Raw genomic sequence first — 17,533 nt, 5'->3', positions numbered from 1 at the left:
AGCCAAACAACTAAATGGTTATAGGGTTGGAACAATCTGAGGATGAGTAAAGAATTACAGAGTTTTCATTTTGGCGGAAGTATCCCATTAAACCTATTTTTTTATGCCAGGTAAGTGGATTGTCACACCCACATCAGTCCATATTTCTCATAAATAAAATGAAATATATAAAACAGAAAATAAAATGAAAATATAGTAAATACTTTATGGTCTTTAAAGAGTCATCCCTTCTCTGTTTGGTTGGGTATAACTGTATGGAAGCCTTGAACCGCAATGTGAAAAAACTGCTGAAGAATTAAATTTTTCTTCACATTTTCCTCTTGTGGCCTAAGTCTAGCCTAATAGTTTTTTTCTCTTTCCAGTTTTAACTTGGGATTTTTAAGCTCTTGCGTTGGTTTATGGCGTGTCCAACAAGTTTATGTACAGAGAAAGTGTAAAAACACTATTATTTCCTAATAGCATGTAGTTATTCTTACCTTACTTCTTGACTGACTCTCATTCGTTCTGCGATTCTTCTGTCTAATCCCTTCATTTCCACTGGCCTAGTCTGATGTGATTGGTCGGATGGTCTAGTCTGATGTGATTGGTCTACCGTGAAGGAGGCTCACGAGCTACAGTGTTTGTGGGAGAAGAGTGAAGATTTCTTGGGAAGTCCTTACAACGGAGGCGGGACTGTATATTGTGACGTAAATCAGCAGCAATTTGCGAATCAGAGTAGGGACGACTCCGTTTGTGTGATTCCGAGTCGACACCCTTTTTTCCAAGCCGATAACTTTGTTATTCATTCCCCTTCAGATTTACAAATGGGTGGACTGCTTACATTTCAAACACGGCAACATAACATACAGCATGAAATTTAATTTGTTCAAATTTTTGGTGCGTATTTTCTACTCAAAATATTTTTTCTCTTTAAAGATTTTGTGTATTTTCTCATTAAAATATTTTTTACTCTCTTCAAAATGACAATTTTTTTACATTGCAATGCTGGGCTTCCGTACTATTGCTTCTGGTCTGCAAGTTTTAATTCACTAAAATCCTACAAAGTATGTTGCCTTTTAAAAATGTGTGTCCTTTGTAAATAAACACATTCTCCGAGAATTTATATTTCAAGCTTTAAGTGAAAATGTCACATCAATTATGCTAGAATTGCCCATTTATGCATGCAAAGTTTTTCATTGCATTCAAGCTGCACATTGTCTTTTGATCTCCTATTGAAATTATACAAATGGTTGTAAGAAGTCAACTAGAGACATGTTCCACTAGCATTTATGTTACAATATTTTCTATGGCGTTGTCCTGCATAAAACTGAATGAGGTGACACTCAAAAAAGCTGCTTTGCAGTTTTTACTTCTTGCGCAGTACAGGTATAACAGTGCATTGCGCAATATCGGGTTTGTTCTAGATTTTATGACGTCTATTACAGGTCATTGCACACAGATTCACGGTTGACACATTTGGCTGAATAAACTGTATCATGACGATTAAGATTGAATGAAGGTAAACCTTGGGCTAGTTATCGGTGAATAGAATCAAGTTTTTATAGTTTCTAGTTCCTTTTATCATCACCATTTATCACACAGAGATAATAATTGACTGTGTTTATAGACCGATCTGTCCCGAGCGCTGCTGAATGGAAGATTCCAGTCGTAACTTGCTAACCCAACATGGAACCAAAATTTGATTCGACAAAAGACCTCTGCATTAAACTCGCAGAGACGAATGCATCAAATATTTATTTAAGATTACATTTCTTATCAACTACAAGAGATTTTGGAAACGCAAGCATGGCGGGTTGATTCCTGGATAACTGGATATAGTTTTCTTTGAGCCATGGTTTTCTTACATTGACCATGGTTTTCTAATTTGCTTTAACTGTGTTAAAACCATGGTTAATTGTAAGGGTGTGACCCATCTTTGAGGTTGCAACTCAACAGAGAGCAAGTGGATTAAAAGAGATGACATGCTTGACATACAGGTTTCACATTCTAAAGCCTGTGATGAACTGCTTTATAGCTTCTGGCAGACAAACATTACATAATCAAGTCTGTGAAAGTGTGACCGGTTGTGACACAAGCACTGTGTTAGAGTTCATGACATGACACTTGTGCTGTAAATGCGTTTACAGAGAGCTTGTTTTCGCTGCACTAAAACTCAATTATACGTATGATGTTGTGACACATCTCATGTAGTGTGTAAAAGGTTACCCTAGCTAATAAAGAAAATGTGCATCTCCATTCTAAGCTTTGTGCAGGAGGAGCCTGGCCTATACTGGAAATCCAGATCAAACTGAATCACCTATTGAGAGTTATTATATACTGCTTAGTGGATATTATATAATGCTGTTGGAAACGGTAATGTGCGTCTAATTTAAGTAAACTTCGTTTTGACGCAACAAAAACAAACCCATCCGCTGGGTTAAATGTCTCAATGTGACTCAACCATAGGTTCAAAATAACCCAAAAATGGTATTTAGTTAAAGCAATTGTGTATATTAATTCAAATGAAAACAGTTATTTTCTAAAGGTTTACAAACCGGCTGTGATACCTGTGCTATGACACTCATGTACCAAAACCCATGGGTTTAATCTGCACTTTGAAAAGCCACAGGCCAAGCTTTCAGATGATTTCAGCTCAAGGTGGTGTTTGGAGGTAAGAGGTTATTGCAGTTTTCATTTGGACAAAGGTTAGATGAGATTTGTGTGTCGCAGTTCAAGCGTGCACATGTCAAAAGGTTTCCGAAAATTCTATGTAACCTTACACAAATTAAGTTCATATACATATGAAACCTTTGAATCACTTTAATGCAGTTATAATCAGACACATTTTTTATTTTTGTATCTATTGCATTGATTGTATGATTTGTCTTATTGAACAAACTGAAGTAGTTTAATTATTCATCACAGGGTGTCGTATAATCTTTGTGCTGACACAGTCGTACCAGCCCTTTGTTCTCATGGTTTCTTTGTGTAGGAGATCACCTCCCACTAGATTCCTAGTGTAACTAGTCCCTCCCTCCTGTAACGTCTATAAATGTGTGAATTCAGAAGAGAGTCGTGCAGGTGATCAGGTTGAAAATGGCTGTTGTGGAGGCACTTCTGCAGCTTCCCAGCACCAGTACATTACTGGGTGCTTTGCTGTTAATACTGGTTGTATATCTGCTGTCTTCTGGTCCTAAATCTCAGAAAGAAGGAAAAGAACCACCGGGACCCAAACCACTTCCACTGCTGGGGAACCTGCTGACCCTTGACCTTGAAAGACCCTTTGACACTCTCTGTGAGGTGAGACTGACAGACATTTCAACACTAACAGAATCATTTACAGATGGGCATTTTAACATTAACTGAGAATATTTGTACCTTTTTTTCCAGCTGTCCAAAACCTATGGAAACGTGTTCCAAGTGTTTTTCGGTCCCAATAAAGTTGTGGTCTTGGCTGGATACAAAACGGTTAAAGAGGCGCTTGTGAACCGAGCTGAAGAGTTTGGAGACCGAGAAATTGCTCCCGCTTTTAAATTACTGGGTGAAGGACATGGTAAGAAGAATCTGTACTTTCACTATAGACGGTTTCATCTTAACAACATAAACAAACGTTACCCAGCATGGCCACTTCTGTGACCTCAGCTGAAGTTCCGGTACACGATCGTAAACAATTGAGTGCCTGTTGATTATCTCTGATAACAAGCAAATGAAACCAGAAGAACCGTTACTTGGCTAAACTTGTCTCTCCAATATTTTATATTTAGAGTCTGATACCGAGCTCAACCGCTAGATGTCAATGTATCATATGGTTTCTTTAAATGCGACCGAACTACAGGACCCATTTAACAAATTGTTTATTTAATAAAATTATTAAAAAGTAAAATAATTATACAAATGATTATTAACATAAAGTAAATCATATATAAAGAGTTATATTAGACACTAGCCAAACACAAAGTGGAAGTTAACTCTGGGGTCAGGCACGCGTCCAATGAAACGGTTTATAAAATATGATGTCACTAGCACTTCTAGAAAAGTTTAAGGCTTTTTTTCAATTAGAATTGTGTTAATGTTGATGAATGTCTGTGTGAAAATGATCAATGAAGTGTTGTGGTCACGTGGTTGTTTGTTCAGGGATCATTTTTGCCAATGGAGAGAGCTGGAAAGAGATGAGACGCTTCGCCCTCACTAACCTGCGTGACTTTGGGATGGGCAAGAGAGGAAGTGAAGAGAAAATCATAGAGGAAATTCAATATCTGAAAGAAGAGTTCATGAAGTTTGAAGGTACTGCGATACTCACCTGAACTCATGCTCAAGCTTTTCCTGCGATAGAAACCTTCACAGAAATTCTAATGGTTTCCATTAAAAAGCCGTAAATATGAATCATACCATTACAAAATTACTTTTGTAGTATACTTTGGGAATTAATCCTATTGGATTTAATATAGTTCGATTGGTTCCCACTTGCCAGATAACATCCCACCAATCGAATCAAGCACATGCCAGTCGACACCATTAAAACCCAATACAATAAAACACGTACAGATCCTATTTTAAACTTTTAGTAATTTGATTTTGGGTGTGGGTTTCACGTTTTCAGCAGCGTTGAAAGAGTTTGTTTGGTTTTAACAGGGAAAGCCTTCGATACAACTCGACCTGTGAACTACGCCGTGTCAAACATCATCTCGGCGATTGTGTACGGCAACAGATTTGAATACACTGATCCTCACTTCAAAGAAATGGTCAACAGGGCAAACGAGAACGTTCGGGTTGGTGGATCAGGCTCTATGCGGGTATGAATATCTGGTTTATATGTTAACTAGTGCTTATTTCAACAAATGAATCAATGAAGCAAATCAAATTTAGGATTTAAATTCAATATTATTTTATACAGAATTGTTGAAAGTGTACAAAGTAGAGTGGGCTATGTAGTGAAAAGACATCTTAAGTAACTGTAATTTGTGTTCCTTTCGTTTCCTTATCTTTGTGTTTGTTTAAAGGGGTCAGAAAAGACATGTACTGTGATAAAATCACGCGCAAATGCCGCCTTACATTTCTGCCATTCAGGTTCTTTGTTTTTCCCCTGATTGTTTTCTTGTAGCTTTTTAACATCTTTCCATGGTTGGGCCCGTTCCTGACCAGCAAAAGGATTGTCCTGAGAAATGCTCTAAAAAACAGAGTGGAAATGAAAAGATTGATCTCGGATCTGCTGGAGACTCTGAATCCCCAAGACAGCAGAGGATTTATCGACTCCTTCCTCATCCGAAAACAAAGCGATGAGGTATGGAAAATGCAGGTGTAGGATGGGAATATGTGGCTAATGACTTTCAGTTCTCGGGCACTATCATATTTCTCAAAATGATTCTTTTTTTTAAGGTTTCTGGGCATATTAGGTCCCCTTAGCATGGTGTAATGCTTTAAAGTTGATCTACATGGCCCACCTTGCATTTTTTTCTTAGAACCACGAAGCGATGGTGCCATTATGCTTGTACCTTTATTTTTGCTTGCAGCTATATTCAAGTGTTGTATACTCTTTTTGTAGAATAAAAACAATAAACAGTGTTTTTGCATTCGTCAGAAATCCGGCAAGAAGGACTCATATTTCCACGAGGAGAATCTGCTTACAAGTGTGATAAATCTGTTTGTTGCTGGCACTGACACCACAGGAACAACATTGCGATGGGGTTTGATGATTATGGCCAAATATCCTCATATCCAAGGTAAAAACACAGCACTGTATAAACTTTTTGACGCATCCAACTAATTTTTTTGATGAACGCTATTGTTTTGATTTTATATATGTGCAGATCGAGTTCAGGAGGAGATTGACAGAGTGATCGGTGGACGTCAGCCGATGGTGGACGACAGAAAGAATCTGCCGTACACAGACGCTGTGATCCATGAAACCCAGAGACTGGCCAACATAGTTCCCATGAGTCTCCCTCATACAACAAGCCGTGATGTTGAATTTAATGGATATTTCATTAAGAAGGTCAGTCGAAACAAGAAAGCGTTATTCAGCAAAAAGCTCATGTAGACATTTATGAGTTGTGTGTCAAACATCAGCCTTTATTTGATGATTTGTGTATTTTCTAGGGTACCACTGTGTTTCCTCTGTTGACGTCTGTATTAAAGGATGAAAGTGTTTGGGAGAAACCGCACAGCTTTTACCCAGAACACTTCCTTGATGAAAAGGGACAGTTTGTCAAAAGAGATGCTTTCATGCCCTTTTCTGCAGGTACTTTCACATCTAAACATCTGATGTTGTGCATACCAGAATAAATGAATTAGACCAATGATCAAACTCTCTATCTCTCTCTCTTTCTCTCTCTCTCTCAGGACGCCGGATATGTGTAGGAGAGAGTTTGGCCAGGATGGAGCTCTTTCTCTTCTTCGCGTCTCTTGTTCAGAACTTTCGCTTCACTCCTCCTCCTGGAGTGTCTGGAGATGATCTGCAACTTAAAGGAATCGTTGGAATCACATTGAATCCGTCCCCACACAAGCTGTGTGCCATCAAACGTTCCTGATCTAAAACAATGTTGTCAGTATACACAGGCAAACATACAACATTCAATGTGGTACAAATCACAGACAGGATCATTTAACAGTAATTTCACAAACTCGCAGAAAATGTAAATATGTAAAAACAGCAAGAAATTATGATACGACTAAAAAAATTAAGTTTCAGTTTGCATTATGTAATTTTAAAGATGTGAAATCATTAAACAGATTTTTTCTAGCATTTTTTTTCCCTGTTGGTGAATTTGTAATATGAATGAGTCACTTAATCAAAAGAGGCCTTTTTAAGGAACGCATTCAGATATTTAAATACTGACTTTATCACATACAGCATGTTTGGTCTGGCAGAATCTATGAAAAACATAAAAATATGATGATAAATTATTTATCACAAATGTAATAAAAAAAATAGTACATGGCTCTCCAGAACACTTGGTCAGTCACAACATTTTGACGTCTGTCATAACAACCTGGTTTTGTGTCTACATGATAGAAGTGAATAGGTACTCACGTTATTTGGTGACAAACACTTTTCTGCACAATTTTTGTGCAGGATTTGAACTTTATACACATTTCTTACATACCAATACACGTGTTGTTTCATGCCTGATTTTCACTGTTTTCAATGTGCATGTGCACTTGAAAGCATATGCGTAAACACTTTAGAATACTTCATGCATTAGCTAACACAAACTATGAACAATATTTCTACAGCATTTATTCAACATAGGTTATAAGTGTTTACTGATACATTTTAAGATCAAAAGATGTAACTGTTGACATTAGTTAAGGCACCATGAACAAACACAAATCATTGTTATTGGCATTAAATAACATAAACAGATTCATAAGTGCTACACAACTATATTGTTTTGAGCGATCCATCCATTCAGTAAATCTGCTGATCTGAATTTACTGACGCTTTTATTATTTATTAACTACCATTTGAAACGTTTTGCCAAACATAGAGTAGTGGTGCTTATTATGCAAACCCAAATGTAAAATCAAGTTTTGTCTCTGAATATAAGTTGTATATTTAGTTATATCTGTCCCGGGGCGAAACTTTTTAACCAATTCTCAAAGGTCATCTCATTTGATGCTTATCCTATGGCAAAAGAACCCTGACAAACTATATATCGTTGGAAAGCTATAAGTCCCTAGTTGTCAAAGCCTTTTTTTATGATAGGACAAACACAATGAAGTAATTTTGTTTTGTTTGTAAAATTGACCTTGACCTACAGGTGGGCCCATTTATTGTGAACATGATGATACATATACAGCGGTTCAAATAATCACAGTAACTTCATGTTTCATTATATCAGCTTAACGTTTGAAACAACTTGGTGAGAAGTGTGGCTTTCATTTCTGGGAGTTTTAGATTAAAATAATTTGGTTTTTAGATTTTTTTTCAATTAAAGCTCTCTCTCTCTTTCTCTCTCTCAGGACGCAGGATGTGTTTAGGAGAGGGTTTGGCCAGGATGGAGCTTTTTCTGTTCTTACGTCTCTCCTTTCGCTTCAATCCTCCACCTGGAGTGTCTGTTGATGAACTGGACCTTAAAGAAATTGGTGGAAACATATTGAATGCGTCCCCACACAAGCTGTGTGCCATCAAATGTTCCTGATCCAAAGCAAACCAAAAAGCACTTCAGCTTGTTCAAATGACAGACTGTATAACGTTAACCCAAATTTCACAAACTCGCAACAATTGCACAAAATGTAGATATGTAAATAACGCCAATAAATTATGAAACGAGTGATGTTCAATAAACATTGTGCTTTCAGTTTGCATCATATTGTTTGTTGCAGGAAATGTTATCATAAAGATGCGAATGGTCAATGAATGAAATCGTTAATTTGTTTTATTTTGGAGCATTTTTGCTATTTCATTCATTCAATATTTATTAAACCAGGTAAAACTCATTACAAGAGGGACGTGGCCAAGACTCCAGCTTCATATAAAAAATATACAAGTACAACAATCATAATTCACAACAACAAACTTTCAAAGAAAAAAAACACATAATTTGTTAAAAGTGTCTTGAACTCATTTAAGGACGGGAGTAGTCACCTTTAAAAAAAATGTAAATCATTCCAAGCAAAAGAGGCACTATAAATAAATCCTTTCTTTCCTAGCTCAGTTCGAACCCAGGGTACCTTAAGATGTAAAAAGTATTGTGAACGTAAACTGTAGCTTGTATTCTTATCTGAAAGCCTAAGAAATAAGAAAGAAGCCACCGATTGATTATGAAATAAAACAATAGCAATGAAAGCTTCCACGAATATACAAAGATGTTAAATCTGCCCTATCATATAACAAACAATGATGTGTTTTATTACTACAACCCGTAACAAAACGTAAAACACTATGAAGCACAATGTCAAGTTTTTTAAGTGCGCAGTAGCCTTTATATGTTACAAATCTCCATAATACAACACTGTTGGTGAATTATGAAATATAAATAAATAATTCTATCAAAAACAGACCGTTTTTATAAATGCATTCAGTGCTTTGTCTTACCAGAAGACTGCAAATAATCTACAACTATGCCAGTAAACATTGACTTGATTTTGATTGGTCATTCACAACATTCTGACGGAACATAACACGAAAGTCGATATATGTTGCAATTTGTTTTTCTCGTCTGCTAATATTTATCCAAAGAAGTATTAGGTTACATGTTAACTATAACTTAGCTTTACTTTAATTAAACATCAACATGATAGATCAAGCGTGTTTGCGATCGTTCACTCATGTGTCTATACTGCGAGTCAGTTTAGATTTGTCCAGAAATGTATAGCCATGTATATCTTTATGATCAGTGGCCTAATTCTGCCCTGCATGCATTGTTTGTTGGTCGTCGGTACATGTTTTTACAGAGTTCTGCATGCAGGCTCTCAATTGGATGTTTTTCCCATTTAGTAAAATCTTGGTTTGGATTTGTCAGCCCAGACCTCACTGCTTACTTCAACTTCAAGTGTAGCGCATTGACTTCACCTGAGCCCTGATCTTTATTAGATACAAAGAGGGGGAGAAAGTTAATACAATTGATAGTTCTATACTCACGTTACACTAAAAATGAACACGTCACTAACTAGTTTAGCCACTAACGTTAGCTGTCGGTCCACATTAGATTAAACTACTTTTTTACATTTATGCATTTAGCAGACACTTTTATCCATTATCCTATACATTTGTTTCCACCCACGGCCTTGCGTTGTTAACGCTCTTTCCACTGAGCTACAGTAATGGATAAGATCTGTCCCGGGGGTGAAACTTTTGAACTGATAGTGAAAGGCCATGTCATTTGTTGCTCAAATGTTTTGAACTTTACCTATGGCTAAAATTGTCATCAATTTCCGTAGTCTGTAATAGTTAACACAATAATGAAATATTTGACTACGCGACACCAAGGACAAAAGTGTTAGAAAGTAGAAAGTGTTCTATTAAAATCAGCCTGGTTTAGACAATGTGATTCAACAGAAAGATTTGAGATGGTGCTTACTTCGTCTATTTCTCATGCTGTGTCAAGAGATGTTGACATAATCTTTCAGTTTGTTCGTCTATGGATGAAAATTCTGTCATCATTTACTCACCACATATTGTTCAGAAGCTTGCATACAGTATATCTAGTGATGCAACCACGCCAGCATTACATTTGATATAGTTAATTATCAATAACATTTATACTGTAATATCTCAAGCCCCCTCCCTCCTGAAACTCTTATAAATGTTGAATCCGTGATGTTCTGTGAAGTTCAGATTGAAATGGCTGTCATGGAGGCACTTCTGAAGTTTTCTAGCACCGGTACATTACTGGGTGCTTTGCTGTTGTTACTGGTTATTTATCTGCTGTGTTCTGACTCCAAATATCAGAAAGAAGGTAAAGAACCACCCGGACCCAAACCACTTCCACTGCTGGGGAACCTGCTGATGCTCGACCTTAAAAGACCCTTTGACAGTCTCTGTGAGGTGAGACTGACAGACATTTCAACACTAACAGAATAAATTACAGATGGACATTTTATTAACCAAATAAATTACAGATGGGCATCTCATCAATAATAAAATGAATACGGGATGTCTTTACTAATTTTTCACTTTGTTTCCTACAGCTGTCTAAAACTTACGGAAATGTGTTTCAAGTGTTTTTTGGTCCCAATAAAGTTGTGGTCTTGGCTGGATACAAAACAGTTAAAGAAGCGCTTGTGAACCGAGCGGAAGAGTTTGGGGACCGTGATATTGCTCCCGCTTTTAAATTACTTAGTGGAGGACATGGTAAGAAGAAGTTATACACTATACACTATGATGCTAACAGCATTAGCATGCTTAGCTACGCCCCTTTCAGCTGTGTGTTCAATGTAATGTAACACTCACTAATAATACATAAAAAATGGGATTACAGTACAGAAGAGTTTATCCAAAAGTTACCAAACAGTGAAACACTGAAGAAACAGTTTTATATTAAACAAAGGTTTGAAAGTTTCCAGACAAAACACGGCGGCGTAGAACTGAATGCACTCATATTCAACATACACACAATTTAAACAGTTTCTAGACCAATGTTATGGTCTGTTTTGTACTTACAAATGAAATGGTAGTTACGTTAAAACTTAATCTTTTAAGTTGGGTAGACATTGGTCGCTAGTAAATTAAATTCACATTTATTTGAAAGTGCTTTTCAAAATGTATATTGATGCAAAGCCGCTTAACATAAAATGCATGTCAATATTATTTTAATTTATAAAAATGTCTTACACCAATTATAATTTGATGATGTACAGCTGTGGAAAAAACAATTTAACAACTCATACATCGATAGAAAGCTCAATTATTCAGCTTTCAGATGACCCATAAATCTCAATTTCAATCTCAATCTCAAAAATTTACCCATAAAACAAGATTTGTTGTCCAGGGTCATATATGTAAAATTTGACGGTTAGGTTTTGTAGAGTCCGAAACTTGTTTGGTAGTTAGATCAGCTGATTTTATAACAGAGCATTACAATATTGAAAAGTAAATATATAAAAATAAATCTGTAATTCCTTTTGCAAACATTAATAGTTATGAGATCTTGGAATTTTAACATAATCTTTAAGGTTTAAATGGACTTCAGTTGGTCGTGTTCTTGTGTTCAGGGATCCTGTTTGCCAATGGAGAGAGCTGGAAAGAGATGAGACGCTTCGCCCTCACTAACCTGCGGGATTTCGGGATGGGCACGAGAGGAAGTGAAGAGAAAATCATAGAGGAAATTCAATATCTGAAAGAAGAGTTCCTGAAGTTTGATGGTACTGAGATACTCACCTAAACTCATGTTCGATCCATAAAAAATTTAGAGTTTGTTTTTTTACAGGAGAAGCCTTCGATACAACTCAACCTGTGAACCACGCTGCATCAAACATCATCTCATCTATTGTGTACGGCAACAGATTTGAATACACTGATCCTCGATTCAAAGAAATGGTCAAAATTGCGAACAAGACAGTACAGATCGGTGGATCAGCTTCCATACGAGTATGTATAGTAAATGATTTCAACATATAAATGTGTGTGTTTTTATGCCTTCATTAACCTGATAAACTAAATCTGATATAACTTCCTCAACCTCCTGTTTTTTCAAAACATTTTTAATATTTCTCCCATCGGGTTCTTTCTCTTTCCTCTGAATGTTTAATTGTAGCTTTATAACATGTTTCCGTGGCTGGGCCCGTTCCTGAAAAACAAAAGGATATTTCTAAGAAATGCTCTAAAAGCAAAAGAAGAAATAACACCGTTGATCACGAAGCTACAGGAGACTCTGAATCCACTCGACAGCAGAGGACTTATCGACTCCTTTCTCATCCGCAAACAAAGCTACGAGGTATATAAATAGTACAGATGTTTGGTGACACATTGCAGTGTTTCCCAGCATTATTATTATAGTTCACTAAATTAACTAAATCAAACAAAATATTGCCCTTAATATTGTCTGAAAAAGCTCCTAAATCTAGTGAGATTCATATGTTATTTTTGAGATTTATGATATTTTGGTTTATTCTGAAAGTGTGGTGGGACAAAATTAAACGGTGGACCGCCATAATCTATAGACAACACTGTGTTGCTGACAAGAGCAGCATTTACATTTAGGTACAAAGGTAAAAAATCTCTCTCACGTACCTTCTCTTGGTTCCACATATGTCGAATGATCTGCCCGCTGCTACAAGATCTGCAGATTCTTAAGACATCTTTAAGAATCGTCTGAAAACATATCTCTTCCGTCAACACCTGACCATTCAGTTCTGACTTATTTTTCTTTTCTACTCTTTCAAAAACAAAAAGCACTGCTAACTTAGCTCTGTATACTATGGAAGGCTATATGAAACCGGTCTTTTTGACTGCACTTATACTTTTTGTTGTCCTCATGCTGACCCAATTGCTTCCATTGTTTAGCCCATCTGTAAGTCGCACATTTAGTCATTTAACAGACGCTTTTATCCAAAGAGACTTACAAAGAGTTCAGGGAGCAAAAAGCAATATGTCATACAGCAGCAATAATACAATAGGTGCCAATACAAAGTTACTAGTTTCAACAAAAGCTAGAACTCTATATGTTGAAAGAGAGAGAGAGAGGGTTCTTTTTTTATTTGTCTGTCAAGGATTCACAGAAGAGATGTGTTTTTAGTAGTTTTTTTAATGTTGTGAGAGATGAGGTTGACCAGACCGAGTTAGGAAGAATGTTCCGCCAGGAAGGAGTTGTGAAGGAGAATGAGCGAGAAAACGATGTACTGCCCGTTTGAGAAGGCAATACAAGAAGCCACTCCTTTGCTGAATGTAGGGATCTTGATTGGGTGTAGGAGGGTGTGGAAGTATGCCGGTGCAGATCCAGTGATAGTCCTGTAGGCAAGCATTAGTGACTTGAATCTGATACGGGCTTCAACCGGTAGCCAGTGGAGAGATATGAAAACGGGAGTCACGTGAGCCCTTTTGGGCTGTTGAAAGGGTGCTGCTGTGTTCTGAACCAGCTGAAGTGGTTTGATAGCTTTTGCAGGAAGACCAGCAAGGAGAGCATTGCAGTAGTCTAACCTTGAGATTACCAGGACCTGGACAAGGAGTTGTGCCGCATGCTCCGTGAGATAGGGCCTAATCTTTCTAATGTTGTAGGCATGACAGCATTGTCTTTGCAATGTGATCATTAAAGGACAGCTGTTCATCAAATATGACTCAGAGGCTCCTGGCTGTTTTGGAATGGGTGATTGTGGTATTGCCAAGCTGGATTGTGAGATCGTGTTGGTGTGGGGTGTGCCGGAAACACAAGTAGTTCCGTCTTGGCAGGGTTCAGCTGGAGGTGATGATCTTTCATCCAAGCTGCATTGTCTTTTAGGCAGGCTGTAATGTGAGCTGCTACAGTGGTATTGTCTGGGTGAAATGAGATGTAAAAGCTGGGTGTCATCAGCATAACAGTGATACGAGAAGCCAAGTGCCTGTATGATGGGTCCCAAGGATGTCGTGTAGATGGAAAAAAGCAGCGGTCCAAGCACCGACCCCTGAGGGACCCCAGTGATCATGTGGTGAGCCGTGGACAGCGAGCCCCTCCATGACAACCCTGAAGGATCTGTCGGAGAGGTAGGATTTGAACCAGTGGAGAGGAGAGCCTGAGATTCCTAGCGATGACAGGGTTGCTAGCAGTATCTTGTGATTGTTAGTGTTGAACACTGCTGATTGGTCTAGTAGAATCAGGACCGAGGATTTAGATTCCACCTTCGCTAGCCGCAGTGCTTCTGTGACCGATAGCAGTGCCGTCTCAGTGGAGGGGTTTGTTTTAAAGCCAGACTGCTTGCCATCCAGTAGTTTGTTCTGTGAAAGGTAGGAAGACACCTGGTTGAAAACTGCCCTTTCAAGTGTTTTTGCAATACCAAGTGTTTTGATTTATTTTACTGGAACAGGTAGATAGATATACATCTCTTCATTTTAAGTGTTGTTTTTTAGCCCAATCAATTTTTCTTTTTGCATGTGTCAGAAATCCGGCAAGGACTCACATTTCCATCTGGAGAATCTTTTCACAACTGTGATGAATCTGTTTGCAGCTGGCACTGACACCACAGGAACAACTCTGAGATGGGGTTTGATGTTCATGGCCAAATATCCTCATATCCAAGGCAAAAACACAGCACTGTATAAACTCATCATCCAGCTGAATTCATAGCTAAAGGAAAGGTAATGTTATGTTCTCGTGTGTCCAGATCGAGTTCAGGAGGAGATTGACAGAGTGATCGGTGGGCGTCAGCCGATGCTGGACGACAGAAAGAATCTGCCGTACACAGATGCTGTGATCCATGAAACCCAGAGACTGGCGGATATAGCGCCTATGAGTCTCCCCCACTCAACCAGCTGTGATGTTCACTTCGATGGATATTTCATCAAGAAAGTCAGTCGAAACGAGAAATAATAGTGCACCAAAATACAATAATGTGTCAAACATCAGCCTTTATTTTGATGATTTGTGTATTTTCTAGGGTACCACTGTGGTTACTGTGTTGACGTCTGTATTAAAGGATGAAAGTGTTTGGGAGAAACCGCACAGCTTTTACCCAGAACACTTCCTTGATGAAAAGGAACAGTTTGTCAAAAGAGATGCTTTCATGCCCTTTTCTGCAGGTACTTTCACATCTAAACATCTGATGTTGTGCATACCAGAATAAATGAATTAGACCAATGACCACCCTCTCTCTCTCTCTCTCTCTCTCTCTCTCTTTCTCTCTCTCTCAGGACGCAGGGGGTGTTTAGGAGAGAGTTTGGCCAGGATGGAGATCTTTCTCTTCTTCGCGTCTCTTGTTCAGAACTTTTGCTTCACTCCTCCTCCTGGAGTGTCTGGAGATGATCTGGAACTTAAAGGAATCGTTGGAATCACATTGAATCCGTACCCACACAAGCTGTGTGCCATCAAACGCTCCTGATCTAAAAGAAAACATAAAGTACTTCAACTTGTTTAAATAACAGACAGAATCATTTTAACAGTTAATTTTGTATTTAGTAAAAAAAGTAAATTATGGAAAATAAGTCATGTGCGATCAAACTTGCGCTTTCAGTTCGCATTTTGTTTGTTCAGATATTTTTGATGCTGTAAATGTAATTCTAAAGATGCGAACGATCAATTAATGAAATAATTTGATCATGAAAAAATCAAGCAGATATTTGAAGCATTTTCTGCTGTTGGTGAATTTGGTAATAAATATTAATAATTATATCAAAAACACATTTTATGAATGCATTCAGAATTTTGTCCCACCAGAAGACTGCAAATAATCTACACCTCTGCCTATACAGACTTTATTACTCACGCATGTTTTGACTCGCAGAATCTTTGCCAAAACATATATAAATAAAATGATATGTTATTCATAGAAATTATATACAAATATGTAAAATAATAGTACATGGTCATGCAGAACTCAACAACGACATTCTGACGTCTGTCATAACCTCTAAATGTACATACCACACTGCTTATTCGGTTACTACAAGCAATGTACGGTTAAATTGCTGAGATTTTACTTACAAGTTAAAGTACTGTTGTTTAAAAAGTAATTGATTAAAAGTAAAAACTAGTTACTCATGTTGGATTACAAATTTTATAGTCCAGTGTAATAGTATATATACTAAGAAAGTTATGCACATTGTGTTTTACATTTCGAGGTAGAGATGTCTAAGAAGTCAGGCATCCCAGGTGTCTGAGACAATACCCTTTTGTCTTTATGCACTTCCTGACCATTGGACAGGTTCCCAAGTTAAATGTGAATGCTAAACTCGAGGAACAGCTGTCTTTGTCTCAATGATACAGTGAAGATATAGGCAATACAGTCAGGCTGATTGAATGATCACATATGCATTTGAATGACACTGTTATGCTGATGAGATCAGAGCTGCTGTACTGCATTTGCATGCTCTGTTTGGATTGTCTCCACTTATCTATGTATCTCTCCCCCTTAAAAGGTATAAACTATACTGTGCTGAGCTATAGTCAGACTTGGATTCCTCAATATAGAGTAACTTGTGTATGAAAAATATTCCAACGTCTCCTGGTCTCTGCCTCAACAAGGAAAAAGTCCGGTTGCAGTGCCCTTCGTGCTCCACCAGAGCGCAGTTTTATCGCACTACATTTCCCATAAATCATTGCTTGGACTCATTGTTAAATTACTTGCAACTGTTTCTTGTTTTTTGCTTAGCTCTGTCTATTTAAACCCGGTTTGATCGGTCATTCTTTGCTCCGTGATGTGTTTATGTTACAGGTGCATTTAATTCATGCCAATTTCACACGTGACTTTGTCTATTACTTCTGATGCAGCTTTCATTGATACATGTCTTAAAGTTGTGCATGGGTCATACATGAACACAACATTGTCTCTCCACACACTTTACACTTGTATTTGATATCTTCTTTAGTGCCGGTGGCAGATTAGATTTGAACCTTTCTCTTCTCCTCTTGCGGGTTTTGGTCTCTACATGGTTTTCCCAGAAGTGTAGATCAGGGAAATGAACCTGTAGGGTGAAACGGTTGCTATATCTACCAATGTTCAGTCACAACACACAAATGAGAGCAGCCTGTGTTTTATTTTTTAACACTATTAATGTTTCAGGTGTTGAATAGTAGGCCTATATTAATATTATTCTAGACCACTTTACATAATGTAGGTTAAAAAACGGAAACAAGATGTTCTTCTGGACCAGCACTTGCTTATGTTTCCAAAGTGGTCTATACCGTATATCCATTATTGCCGCCTGATGACGAACACATTGTTTCATTGATATATAATGAAAATCTTATTTTCGCATTAAAATATAACAAAACGGGAATTGGTCACATAGAATGTATACTAAATGTGAATCTGTGTGACTAATGATTTTTTTATAACTTTGCATTTTCTGTTTAATACTTTGTTTTTTACAATACAGAAGATTGGTTTAGACTGACCAGTGAAGGTGGGCAAAAAGTAAGTGAAAATAATCTGAAGGTAAAAGTCAGGTTAGTGATACAAATTAATAGTGACCGTAAAGGTTTTT

The 17,533-nt window shown here is 37.5% G+C and overlaps 2 protein-coding genes across 2 annotated transcripts; both read left to right on the top strand.

Annotated features, from left to right (window-relative positions):
- The first annotated feature begins 3,042 nt into the window (after nucleotides 1–3,042).
- LOC130425730 (cytochrome P450 2K1-like) lies at nucleotides 3,043–6,721 on the top strand. Its single transcript, XM_056752103.1, has 9 exons — nucleotides 3,043–3,279; nucleotides 3,370–3,532; nucleotides 4,114–4,263; nucleotides 4,612–4,772; nucleotides 5,081–5,260; nucleotides 5,558–5,699; nucleotides 5,787–5,971; nucleotides 6,076–6,217; nucleotides 6,319–6,721. The coding sequence occupies exons 1-9, from the start codon at nucleotides 3,076–3,078 to the stop codon at nucleotides 6,504–6,506; spliced, it is 1,515 nt and encodes a 504-aa protein (XP_056608081.1). The 5' UTR covers nucleotides 3,043–3,075; the 3' UTR covers nucleotides 6,507–6,721.
- Nucleotides 6,722–10,225: 3,504 nt separating this feature from the next.
- LOC130425729 (cytochrome P450 2K1-like) lies at nucleotides 10,226–16,107 on the top strand. The gene is made up of 9 exons (XM_056752102.1): nucleotides 10,226–10,468; nucleotides 10,612–10,774; nucleotides 11,635–11,784; nucleotides 11,850–12,010; nucleotides 12,177–12,356; nucleotides 14,493–14,631; nucleotides 14,716–14,900; nucleotides 14,989–15,130; nucleotides 15,242–16,107. The coding sequence occupies exons 1-9, from the start codon at nucleotides 10,241–10,243 to the stop codon at nucleotides 15,427–15,429; spliced, it is 1,536 nt and encodes a 511-aa protein (XP_056608080.1). The 5' UTR covers nucleotides 10,226–10,240; the 3' UTR covers nucleotides 15,430–16,107.
- The last annotated feature ends 1,426 nt before the right edge of the window (nucleotides 16,108–17,533 follow it).

This window comes from Triplophysa dalaica, chromosome 7 (assembly GCF_015846415.1).
Source record: "Triplophysa dalaica isolate WHDGS20190420 chromosome 7, ASM1584641v1, whole genome shotgun sequence".
In the NCBI taxonomy this organism is placed as follows: domain Eukaryota; kingdom Metazoa; phylum Chordata; class Actinopteri; order Cypriniformes; family Nemacheilidae; genus Triplophysa; species Triplophysa dalaica.
Note: the sequence above shows the minus strand (reverse complement) of the source record. Positions and strands in the feature narration are given on the sequence as shown.